At 40.5% G+C, this 13519-nt stretch overlaps 1 protein-coding gene across 1 annotated transcript in view; it reads left to right on the forward strand.

The window, feature by feature from the left end:
* The window catches only part of wnt5b (wingless-type MMTV integration site family, member 5b), an 85281-nt gene extending 74755 nt beyond the window's left edge, over nucleotides 1-10526 (forward strand). Inside the window, exons 6-8 of the mRNA XM_072377614.1 lie at nucleotides 2077-2369; nucleotides 8569-8727; nucleotides 8813-10526. Coding sequence (XP_072233715.1) covers nucleotides 2077-2369; nucleotides 8569-8727; nucleotides 8813-9112 — 752 coding nt within the window. The 3' untranslated portion in view covers nucleotides 9113-10526. The remainder of the gene's footprint in view (nucleotides 1-2076; nucleotides 2370-8568; nucleotides 8728-8812) is intronic.
* The last annotated feature ends 2993 nt before the right edge of the window (nucleotides 10527-13519 follow it).

Below are 13519 nucleotides of genomic sequence, written 5' to 3' on the forward strand. Positions count from 1 at the left end.
GCGCCTCGGGTTTGCATGAATTCCTGCCTGGCTGTCTGAGTGTTGTTGATTCCAGCCCATAGTAAACCTACATTTTGTTATTTAGCCACACTATAGGGCTTTAACATGGGAAGGAAAAAACACTTTTAGGACTAGCGTAGAACATTCAAATAGGATTGTTTCTGATCTGCTATGGAAGCAATTATAATAAGTATTGCCAGGGTGTGATAATAAAATATAAATGGGTCTGAACAGAAACAGAAGCTGTTCGAATTCAGCAGTTAAGGGAATGTTGTTGGGATATTGCACCACAGAAGTGCATAAAGAGACCATAAAAAACGTGTCAGGGGTGGGTAGATTATTATTTGGAGTTGCATAATACAGATGCTCTCTTTATGTGTGTTGCACCCATAACAAACCCGATCTCAGTAATATTGTTTCTGTTTGATTTGAAGATTAAAATAGCTAAGGTTCCTGTTCATATCTACAGCTCTTGTCACAGTAAATCCAACCATGGTCATATGGCAGTTCATTGATCTACTGAAACACAGACGTTAAAAGCTTCAACCAGGAAAAGAACATATAGCTGTTGGTTCATGTGCAAATGACAGAGTTTCAGAGCACTTAACATCTTACCTGTCAGGCTGCTGTCTTTGTTCTGTTTGTGCTTTGAAATGGTTCCTGTATCAACACAGAGAATGGGACATGCAGGCTGTGTTGTGTATTCCTCATTGCAAAATGGTGTTAGTCTTATAAATGTATGAAAACCATGAATATGGGCAGAGTCTGTTGAATGGTTAGTGAGCAGGCACCTACAAAGAGTAACAACAGATAGATCATTAAAATAGTTGGGTTACTTTCTGTGGTTGTTTATTAGAAAGTGACCACATGTAGTCAGATTCTTATAAGAGACACTGTGAGCCAATGGCAGGTAATCGGTGTGGTTAAATTATCGCCTGCGCTGTGGCTCTCAGGTCTTCAGTCTTTTTTCATGACAGTTTCTGCCTGTCTGGCTGTACGTCTCAGAGGAAATGTTGAACCTTTTTACTCCACATTTATCTGGTTATTGGAAATTTAAAAATGAATACTTCTGCATACATTAATGAAGCTACCCAGCTAGTTGACAGAAAATAAGTTTCCTATTATTTGAATATTTTTTAATTTCCAAAGTCTTTGATAGTTTTGCTGAACAGACTGTTGGATGAACACGTTTGTTGTAAAGGTGTCAGTTTAGGCTCCAAGTAATTGTAATTGCTTTATTGAAGATTCATTCTTAATCAATATAGTTATTAACTGATATTCTGTACAAAGAAGTTCACCTTCGCTTCACCTTAGTAAACTACAATAGTAGCTAAAGGGATGACTAACAGTAGTTTAATTATTATACTACATTTGCTTCGAATAGTTTTACTTTTGATACATATTCCTCTTTATATTTGCATCTTTTTAATTAAGAAATATTTCAAATCCAACCACTTGTAAGAGAATACTTTTTAGTAAGAGATCTGAATACTCCCCCCTCTGCATGGAAGTAGTGGGGGACAGGCAGTTTTCCCACACCCTTCCAGCTCTGCTCCTCTTACTGCTGTATGTGAAATATTTAAATTCACCAAATTACAGATAAAGACATTTTCTTACTGATCCCCTCTTTTGTACAGTCGTGCTTAATTAGTCAGGATAAAGGATATCTGCTTTTACTCCACCCCTAATGAGATGATTTGGGATGAGTGAGTTATCTTTTGTAATGTGGGTGAAGTGACCCTTTAAGATGAAGATTGACCAGCTTGGACTTGGACAGGTATGCCCTGAGGAGTCCTGCAAGGGAAAACTGATATGCCATAATCACTGATATGTTTACATCATTAAAGCCGGGTATGTGGTTAGACTCAAATCAGGTCTATTGTCCATTGTTAGGTGAAGTGGGGTGTTGGGCTGTCAGCTGTAGCCCATGTTTCCTGTCAGTGAACGCACAGACATGCACACCTTTACCAAAAGTCTGAATTAATATGAAAGTGACGAGGAGAATATATGATGTTAGACGAGGTCCATGTTATACGAGGTTATAAAAGTCCATCCTATGTTTCCTCTCTCCATCAGGCTCCAGGGAAACAGCGTTTACTTACGCCATCAGTGCTGCCGGCGTGGTTAACGCCATCAGCCGGGCATGCCGCGAAGGCGAACTCTCCACCTGTGGATGCAGTCGTCACGATCGGCCCCGTGATCTGCCGCGCGATTGGCTGTGGGGCGGCTGTGGCGACAACGTGAATTACGGCTACAGATTCGCCCGGGAGTTCGTGGACGCCAGGGAAAGGGAGAAGAATTACCCACGTGGGTCGCGTGAGCACGCCCGAACACTGATGAACCTGCACAATAATGAAGCCGGGAGACAGGTACGGCAGACCAAAACACACTTTTTTCCTCTTTCTCTTTTGTTTTTAAAAAAAAAAAAGGAAAATTCATCTGAAGCTCAAGTTCTGCTCTGGAAGTGAAACTTGAAGGAGAGAAATGTGTGTGTTTCCTCATCTTAACCCCATACTATATCTATATGTCTGTTAGGAATGTGTGTGAAAGTCGAGGTGGCCCCAGATTGACTGACCTGGTTGTATTTGTGCTAGTGTGTGTGTGTCGGTTATTTATTGGGAGGATACAAATGGTATAACTGCTAACGCCCTTGGAGCCTGGCTGGGTCAGTAGGTCAAGGCACATTCCATCGTAGTAACTCACAAACACACATGCTCATAAAGAGACGCATATAGATCCTGTAGCACAGTGGACACGATAACACTTAACTGTACGACGAGTTTGATTTGTCCAATTGTTACGATGCTTTTTGTTAAGATTTCCTTTCAACCCTGGTCTCCCTACAATGATCTGAAGATGCTGTCAGTTATAGAAGCACTTGAAGAAATCTGTGCCTTTCTCATAAAAGGCCCATTTGCCTGTTCTGGCACACACTGGATCATGAGGCTGTGCTTATCTTCAGCTAGAGCAGCTTTGTTTAAGCTGTTTACAAGACAGAGACGCTCTGTGTGTGTGCGTGCGCTCCGTTTGATTTGTGTGAGAGACAGTGAACCCAGGTTTGTGCTTGCATGTGTGTGTCAAAGGTCAAAGGTTAGGGTCTGGGGAGGTTGTGTTTCTGCTGAGGGTCCCGTTGGGGCTGTATGAGTGTATGAAGGAAAGATCTACTGCCGCACCTTTGTATGAACACACTCACACACACACTTCTGTAACATACACATGGTTGTGGAATGACTTTTCCTCCTGTCTCCTTGTTTGATCCTTCGCTTCCATTGTCGTCTGACCATTGAAACGGAAGAGAGGAGAAGAGGGAGATGAAAAGCAAGAGAGGAAGACAGTTTCTCTCCTCTCTATCCCCCCTTTCCGTCTTTCTTCCGAGGACACGCTGGTTTGTCCTAAGCAGGATTTGTCTCGCTTGCCTGAACAAGGCAAACTGCCGGGCTTTTGTTGAGGTGACAGGGGCGTGCCGCTGTGTTTATGTGTGTGCGCACCTTCATTGATTTGTGTGAACGATGGATAACGTGGTGGACTGTGTGTACAAGCGTCTGGACACAGGGTGAGGGATGGACCTCCATTACGCTCACCCAACTCACAAAGGCTTACTCACAAATATGCACACAATTATACACATACACCCTCTTAGGTCCACCGTCTCTCTTTAACAACATAAATGAGGTAGTATCCGTCACACAAACACCAAAATGGCTGTATGTACGCTGCTTTCAAGCCACCTCTGCACTGAAGAAAATTTTTAACCTGTAGCCACTTTGTGGTTCTTTGCAACAGTGACCCAACAACAACAAACAACACTTGATGTGTGTTCGATGATATGCTTAACACCTGCAGAATATGCAAAAAAGTGAAAAACACAGTCTAATTTTTTCTCATTTATGACATTTTAGGCTTTCTCCAGTATAAGTTGTTAAATAAAACCTAAATATATAATGTGTATGAGGAGTTGAACCAGTGACGCAAAGGTTATATTTGTGCTTTAAAAATGATTATTTTTGCTACCTTTAGAGTAGTGTGGATAAATCAGACGCTTGTTTCAGATGCAGGGTTTTTGTTTTTACTGTTGTTTGTCCTCCATACTTAAGGTGAGGCAGCTTGATCGCACACATATACATGAAATGAGCTCAACCTCTAAACCAGCATTACATGGTGATGGCATGTGATGCTAGCACCACGAAAAAGCAGCTTCGTAGCGGTGGATGCATCATTTCCCAGGTTGTTGTGAACACATGAATTCCTCTTTTAGTCAAAGTAGTGTAAAGACCATGTAAAAGCTGCTTTTGGTGTGAGAAGAGTTTGAGATCTTTTTCCCCGCAAGTGCATCACATTTTTTTGTCAGGAACTAAAATGATGGTTTATCAAGAGATTATACATTATTATATGCATAGTTGAAGGGGTGAGCAAAGGTATGTCTACATGCTGTAACGTTTTGCTGCCCTTTGAGGGCAGTTTCGTGAAATGTGTGGAGCAAGGTGAGCTGTAGGCTGTTCTTAGTTGTGTTGGCAATGTTGTTGGTCCTTTAGTTTTGCTCTGCTGTACAAAAGAGAGAAGTCAAAATGGAGATCAAAGATCTGCTTTGTGATTGAGTGAAACAAGGAGTTGAGATAATGAAGAATGTCCATTGCAGCTGTTGCCTCTGTTTTTCACCTGTGCTTCTTTGCCATTTGTGGCTTTTGGTGCTTTGTCCTGTTTGCTGTGAAATCGTGTGTTGTTGGCCCCTCTCGGTTCTTGCTGGCTTGAGCTGCATTTTGATCAATCAGCGTTCGATAAACACGCAGCATCATCTTCAGAGCTCATGGGTTGTTAGATTACTGCACATCTGTCTGTCTCTATAGAAAAAAAAAGGCTGTCTGTGGCAGCTGAGAGCAACAGAGATGGATACTTCCATGAATGTCCAGCTGCAGTTGTAGGTTGATGAAGCCATTTAATTGGACGACTTCCGTTGTCCCAGTATACAAGCGTGGGAGGGGAAATGATTTATTCAACGCAGTTTGTCTGACTTACTACAATAGGTGGCGACATGCCCCCTTTCAGCTTGTTGATTTTGAGCTTCTTCAAGTCGGCCTATTGTTTAACAGACCCAAGCAAGTTAAAAAGCAATTCAGGCGGGAGCAAATTTGCACCACGTCGAATAGTGAGCTGGACAGCTTTACAGCTCTCTAGATCACACATGTGCTGAACACTTTATCTATAAATGAGATGCACACTATCCTTGGGATTTTGTTGTCCCTGGCGTCTTCTGTGCACCAACTTCTTCCATTACTTCCACTTCAAAGCTTAGGATGAAACTTCAGAGCGTGCACAGAGCACACAATAATAATGCTTTTTTTCTCTCTTAATATGATGTAAACTTGTAGACGTATTGGTTTTGAGTTGAGTTGAGTTTTGAGTAATTCCCTGCTGATTATAGTGCATTTAAAATCTTTAATGTTTTTACTGATTATGGCAGGACTCCTCACCCTGTGTTCATGGATAACAAACACATAATTTTAAGACATCATATGTCTCCACCATATACTGCAGTTTTGTAGAAGTCATGCTCATTTCAAACATTTTTTTTAGATCTCGGTGGACGGATAATGTGAAAGGTATCCATTTGGTTACAATCTACAACTTCACCACGTGATGTCCCTAAAAACAACAAACTGTTCCTTTAACAGAGGTGTCAAATTATCAGTTTGTTTTTTAGGTTATGCTCATATTTATCCATCAAAGTAAGACCTAGTTAGAGTATAGCTTTGTTACGTGTTTTAGGTTGTTTTCTTTGTTTGTTAAAAACATCTAAGCTGAATTTGAAGTAACTTTATGGGGCAGTAGTGTTGGCAAAGATTTAAAAACCAAACCTGCAAAGCAAACGATATACTATAGGCCAAAATGAACTAAATACAGTAAGTAAATATAGTACAATAACAACAATGTTATTGCAGGGAAATGCATCACCTTTTCCTCAGTAGTGTTCATTCTCAATCACTGCTTACCCCGCCACATAGGGCAGCCTATGAGCTTTATTTCTCTCCTATTTTGCTTTCACATACAAATGAGCATGTGCACGCACATACACACACCCCAACAAACTTGGCTCTTTACTCCTAACTCTTTTTGAGCAAAACCTATTGTTCCTGACACAGAGAGTCCACCACGGATGACTGAGCGTGTGTGTGTCTGCGGCTGGTTGAGTGTGTTCATCAGGTCCAGTGTCACTGTGCCCAGCAGGCATATCCGACCAAATAGCTCAGTACGATGCTGGACACACACATGCATGCTTTAATTTGACAGCATGAGGTTTGTAGCAGCTGCCAGCTTGAAATGAAAGTGTTTCTGTAGGACTGTTCAAAAGAGGAATGACTGTCTCAGAAACCGTTGTGTAATGTCAAAAACACGACCACAAACCCCTTAAAAAACAGACTTTTACTCTTCCACAAAATGTCATTGTCTCCTAGTCCTCGTTTTCTGTCTGAAGGGGTCACTGGGGTCGGATCGCAGGATTGGAGGGTGCCGAGTGCTATGCCTGCTGGGTAGTAAAGTAAGAGCAGTGGGAGCAGGGGGTGGAAGGTGGGGGTCGGGGTGTACGGGTCGCAGGGGTTAACCGAGGTGAGAAGGTAATTGAGATCAGGCAATGCAAGGAGACAGAGTGATGGGTTTCATTTGTGTGAGGGGGAGTCAGAAGAAATTAGGAATCAGGGATAATTGATTTGGCAAGTGAATGTGTGGGAATATGTGTCACTGGCATCATTGCTGTACAACAAACAACACGATATCTGATTAGTGACAGCACATAATTCATTGGTGTTTGGGATGGGGGTGTTTTATGTGACTTGTTTATTAAATGCTGTTTAAGTGACCTGTTTAAGCAGCGGGGTTTACTGCTCCACAGACCATAAATCTTCTATTTCCTGTTCTGTTTTTTTTTTTTTTAACAAAGCCATATGTTCTAAATGCTTCATAATGGTGTGAGTATTTGACACATCATTTGCCAAAATAACACTCAGGCCAAATCAAATGTTGTAACTGAGAAAATTTATTGAGAAGCATCTCATCTGTTCATTTTAAATGTGATTGATGTGTCAAAAAAGTTGGGTTGTGTTATAAGTTTCAGTGTTTGGAATCAGAGGAGACTCACTGCTGTGGTTCAGAAAAGGATTTTTAACTTCTCTTTTCTATTATTTATTTAGAAAAGTCACATGTGTTTCTAAGCCCTGGCAGAAGGCAGGCCACCTGGACCCTTTTACTGTAGAATCATGCTGTTCTAATATGTGCAGAATGAGATTTGGCATTGTCTTACTGAAACAAGCAAGACGTTGCATGAAGAAATAAATCATTTGGATGGCAGCTCTTTTTTGCTCTGAAACCTGTCTGTAACGTTCAGCATTATTATAACTGGACCATCTGTATCTTTCGATGATATTACGTAAAGTAGATGATGAAACACGCAATTAGCTATTTTTCATCAGATGGTGACATCTTCCCCTTAACAGCATCAGAAAGACTCAACGTCTCCATGATGCTGTTTTTATACTCAGTTGTGTAACTGACCTTCTGCCAGTTAACCTATTTAAATGTGAAATGTTCTACCAGGTCAAAGTGTCATTGTTGACATTTTCTCAGCAAAATCTTATCGTTGAGTCACTGTAAACAATAATCCGTCAAATTTGAGTTTCCTGAAAGAGTCTGTTTTCTCAGTTTGAAGCTGGGTGCGGATGTTTGTTTACAGTAGAGCACCATTCTCTCTGATTAGCAGTAGCCTTTCTATTCTGAGGCCGTTGTTTGTTTTACTTTGGTGGAGTATCAGTGAGGAAGACCAGTTCACTTTTAGAAAAAGTCTTGTTTGTTTTTCATTATTTCTTTTGCTTACTTCATATAAATAACACAATGGTGACGGAAAACTTGGGACAGATATGTTGCCATATGAAGTTAATTTTTGAGGAGATGTTCCGCCTTCACGTCCATAGCAAGTGGATATCGGCACAGCTGGTGATGTGAATTTGTTGTCTCATCAGACTCAGGGAAATGAGTTGATGGTCTTAAATGACCTAAGTCCTTTCTGTCTATTCATTACTATATATATCAAGTGGTAATAGCTAAATTACAGTTTTTCACTCTTTTCTTTCTCACATTTCAGAAAGTAATAGTTACATATTTTGGCCACTAGATGGTAGCATTGTAACTATATACATATATATATATATACATATATATATATATACATATATATATATATATATATATATACTGCTGCTCTGAAGGTTAAATCCAGTCTGTTAGGAAATGTTATCTTTTATATTGTTATTCTAGACTTGCACTTTTATTTTTAGAGCTGTTGCTGACACCAGACCTGCATAGAATTTGTTTTTCAAAGAAAATATTCAAACATTTCTAAACATGCAGAGCATAATCTTTAGACAGGTGATATGGAGAAAATAAGTTGTTCATCTTGAGCAGTACATGTTTAAACTTTTTTTCTCTAGTATCTATATGAATGAGATGAAAAAAATCCTAATGAGAAGTAAAGAAACCAAGTGTAGTAGCAAACATCTCTTTGTTTTTTTGTCACTCCACCAGGCGGTCTACAACCTTGCTAGTGTGGCCTGTAAGTGTCATGGCGTTTCAGGATCCTGCAGCCTGAAAACCTGCTGGCTTCAGCTAGCCGACTTCAGACGTGTAGGGGAGTTCCTCAAAGAGAAATACGACAGTGCTGCTGCCATGCGGATTGGACGCAAGGTACTGATTTTTTGACACCGACTAGAAACATACTGAAAAACAATTTTACATGTTTCTCCAACTCGTTTTCTGTTTGTGCCACCAGGGAAAGCTGGAGCTTGTAGACAAGCGCTTCAATAAGCCAACCCCTGAGGACGTCGTTTACATTGACACCAGCCCGGATTACTGCCTCCGCAATGAGACCACCGGCTCACTGGGCACACAAGGTCGCCTCTGCAACAAAACCTCGGAGGGCATGGACGGCTGCGAGTTGATGTGCTGCGGCCGAGGTTACGACCAGTTTAAGACCTACAAGCACGAGCGCTGCCACTGCAAGTTCCACTGGTGCTGCTATGTCAAGTGCAAGCGCTGCACGACACTAGTGGACCAGTTTGTGTGTAAATAGCACGGTGGCGCACGCTGGGCAGACAGAAGGGGATGAAAACAGCAGAAAAGGAGGATGTGAAGATGCTTATTCAGGGTTTTGTTCAGGATGTGATGCACAACAGTAATTTCTCCATAAATTTCCTATCTTTTGACATGAACAAAAAAGCTTTGTGACCACTCTGTGGCCAATTGTGGATGGATACACCAGGCAAAAGAAAATACGGCTGAAAAGACGTCTTTAATCATGTCTAACATCCTGATCACAATCCTGAAGGAAGGAGGGACAGAAGAAAGAATGCATATGATGGACAAAAAAACATCAAGGATGAATGGACCCAGCAGAGGCAGACAGACCAACTGGACCCTTTAAAAGGCAGACACATGGGACTCATGTTAGATGAAGAAGCAAATTAAATATATAATTAAATGATAAGTAAAAATGCAAGTCTGATGAAGTCATTACAGTTCTTTGGAGTTTGAAGCAATTTGAGTCCTCTGTGGTGTCACCATGCATGCAGGAGCTGTGCTGACATCCCCACATGCACCCTCATCCCAACACCACAAATTTTTAGGACACTGTGAGAAGCTAAAGAGAAAAGAAAAGAGAAGGAAATCATTTTAGGTGTCAGTCGAGGTGGTAATGAAGAAGGAAAATGATTAGAAAAGTAAAAGGAGGAATTTGGGTGGTTATTTTGCATCAACCTTCAGCAGACAGTTACAGAAAGGCAAATGGCTGACAGGAATACCCAGCTGTAAATGTCTTTTTTGAAAATACAGTAGCGCATGTAATGATATAATCCTCAATTCAAAATGAACACAAAACACTACTGCGCCTGTGACCTGACAAGTGTACATGTGTGCGGGTTAATGAGCCCTGCTGGTTGCAGCCATTGTGACACCGCAACTGTTTAAACTAGCAGCTCAGGCTGGCAGTCCAGCTCTGTAACCTTCAGCTGACAGCGTGGCGAACAAAATGTCCATTAGTCTGATTAATGTGCTGGATCTGCCTTAATGAAGCCGTGCAAAGAGGCACGCTCAGTGCAAGTGGACCTCATCATCTCATGTTGATATGCAACTTGTTAAGTCAGGAAAGAGCCCCGTTGTGGCGACTTGGCAGGTCTTCTGCCACTTTAGCATGTTGTTATTCTGTCATGCCATGATTTCTAATTTGTGTTGGCTATGATACAAATTATAGCTGCAGTTAATGACAAACATGGAGAGGACAAAGTGGGCAGAAAGAGGACTGATCATGCTGTGGAAAAGCCAACACGTGAAGAATCAGAAAGGACTGCAATTTATTACGTGCTACTTTTAAGAAATAGTAGATCAAAAAAAGAAAGTATATTTTATTACCGTTTTTAATTCCCTGTTTTATATGTTTTATACAAGCGTATTATTGTGTATTCTTTGGATAAACTAGTCTTTGAAAATGACGCTCTCTGTCTGCTGCTGTGTTTTTTGGAAAAGTCTAATCTAGGACAGCATGTTCACTCTGCCCTCCATCAACATGACAACTACAGATAGGTCTTTGTTTTCAAGTGACTGTTTTGGAAAATGATGCTGCAGTCGCGTAATAGGGACGGGAATTGATGAAATACACAAAGACACTGCTGCCATTGATCAAACAAGAAAACAACCCTAACCCTTAAGTTCTGGGCACTCATATGAAGGGCTAAACTTCAAATATTATGAACAAGCTCTTCTGAATATGATATATCGTATAGATTATCTTGCATGGTGCTTGATAAATAGCTGATAGTATCCAACATGAATTGGCATTTGTTGAAACCATAGCACACCATTAGGTTCCTTACGAGATAAGTTCTATAATGCTGTGGGGTTATTTGTAGCATAATGTGCAACCAAGTGTCAGAACAACATGTTCAGATGTTCAGAAAAATGGCTAATGTGCAATTATCTGCTATTTACCGTACTTTGTATGCAGGACTTATTCCTGCTTTTGCTTAATAGTCCCTTTGATTTCTGCTGCCCATCCTTGCACCCTCTGGAGACCTCTGATCCTGACAGATGGGGAAACAGCTTGTGCATCCCTGGACTCCTCCTCTGCTCTGCATTTGTGTCTCACACCACTCTTATAGTCTATATTTACACATCTGAAATCTGTGAAGCTGGATTTTCCTGGGGCTACATTACAGTGCCAACAGGTTGATATCAAGAAGTCATAAAATGATCCAGCAGCTGTGTGCAGCAGCCTTTTACTTATTGCACTGAATGTCAAGCAAACAGGGATGGCTAATCAGGTCAGCACCCTGACCTAATGAACAATCCCATTACTTTTAGCTGCTCACAAGTAATGGGATTAGACAACTGACCGGAGCAGCATGACCGACCTGTCTGTGTAATCCTTCTCACCTGATAGAAGACTGCATGGGTTTGGTTTTGTTTTTCGTTGTAGACAAACTTTTGCTGCTGATCACAGCTAGAAAGACAACTCTCAATGTATTCAATCTGAATGTTTATCCCCAAAATTGTTGTATGTCATGTTGTGGTGTTTGTGAGTGTTTAATGAGGATTAGACTAGTGAAAGTGTAACCTGATGGTCCGCCTAATCTTTCTCACCTGACGGCCATGTGCTGTTGTGATCCTGCCAGCTGGACTCCTCGCAAACAGATAAACGATCAATAATGACATCTTTTTAACATCTTTTACATGACATGTAAGTGATTATAGTTTCTTCTCATCTTTACAATAGACTTTGCTGTAGGAAGAGCATGGATTTTCTGACTTAAGGCTGTTTTATTCAGTTTATCTTAGTCCATAACATTTTGCATCGTTTAATCAAAAACAAAAATCATAGAAGTTTTATAGAAGTTAATAGTTGTTGTGTTTTTATCTTTGTGGTTAAAGCCAGTTTTAAGCCATGGCTCTTGATTTTATTTTATTCAGTCGCTTTTAGCACCTTGGATTTTGACATCTATGCCAGGAACACTACAAAACATCTGGACACCAGTCTCTTACTTCTCTGCTTTCCAAACTGTCCCAAACCACCATCTCAGTGTTTAAGGAAAGCATTGAAGTACCCCAGCTCCAGATAGACTCTTTTGGTCTGTTGCCTTACAAGTTTAGTTGCATTCTTTTTACTCCTTTTGTAGTTAGGCTAGTAAAAATGGCTCATACCACGTATTTTTTTCCTATTTCCTTTCTTTTCTTTGAACTGTCTTTGAAAGAGAGTGATGAAAGACTTTTTTTTTAATATACTGAAGCAGAAGATCTTGTTTTTGCTTCTCTGTGACCAGCAGGGATAAACTGCTGAGGCCAGGAACCATTATGGATAAAGTAACATTATATATATTAAATAGCACAAATTTAACTAAATACATTTACTTATCCACAACCCGTTGGTCCCTATTTATTACGGGATTTCAGCACATATTGCCAGAGGAAAACTGTACAGTGGGATCTTGCACGTGGTGTTTATAGATTAGCAAACAGCTGTTGTCTCTGATCTGGATTAGCTGAATAGAGGAACCTATTTTTCTTTGTCACACGTGCAAAAAGTATACAAACATAAGGCACATTCAGAGTCTTTGATTCGGCTTCTCTGTCTTTTAAAGGTATCTGACACACACAGAGCTCAAAGACCAAGTTAAACACTAAGGCTTAACCTCTGATCTATAAGCTCATCCGTCCATATGCTTCCTACAAGCTTCATTTGTTGCAGAATGGATCGCTGAGGAACCTGACTGTCTAATTTTCTTGGGATGGTACTGCAGATGTAGTAAATGCACTGCGAGCTGGAAGGTCAGTTGCAATGTCAATGCTGCTTTTTATCTTAATTGATGTCTTTCAAACCTATTCAGTTTATTGATCCCTTCCCTCTTTCAGCTATAGCTTCAATAGGCCGAATATAGTTCTTACTTATCCCAGAGAGCTACAGACAAAAGACCACTGAATGTTTGCTTGATAGCATTGGCCTGCTACTCAAACTTGTTTCTGTTCGAGCGCAAAACTTGACTAAAGCTTCTTCTCTTAAATAAAGAGAATATTTCTCCAGAATTACACACAGCAGGTCTGTCAACAGAAACAATGATGTATTTGACATATCCAGGACCCTTCAAGTGATGCTTCATAGATGTCATGAGATTGATAATCTTATCTTAATAATCTTCAATTTACCACTCTGTCTGATGACTGAGATGTTGTGCAGGTCGTACAGTTAATATCTTGTGTGTAGCTTGACTGTCTTGAGTATGAGTGATATTAGATCATGGCACTGACCTTATGTTTGGTCATGTAAGGCCAGTTTTACCATGGAGTTTGCATGTTACTCCGTAGTTCCCACCCTGTTTCTACAAGGCCTTGTGTGAACCTAAAGACAATCTTAAGGTTTTTGACCACATTGACATATTTACCATTAACAGTCGAATCATTTGTAATGTAATGTATTGAATAACAACAGTATATT

The sequence above is a fragment of the Leuresthes tenuis genome, unplaced genomic scaffold (genome assembly GCF_036924035.1).
Source record: "Leuresthes tenuis unplaced genomic scaffold, fLeuTen1.0.hap1 SCAF_23, whole genome shotgun sequence".
In the NCBI taxonomy this organism is placed as follows: domain Eukaryota; kingdom Metazoa; phylum Chordata; class Actinopteri; order Atheriniformes; family Atherinopsidae; genus Leuresthes; species Leuresthes tenuis.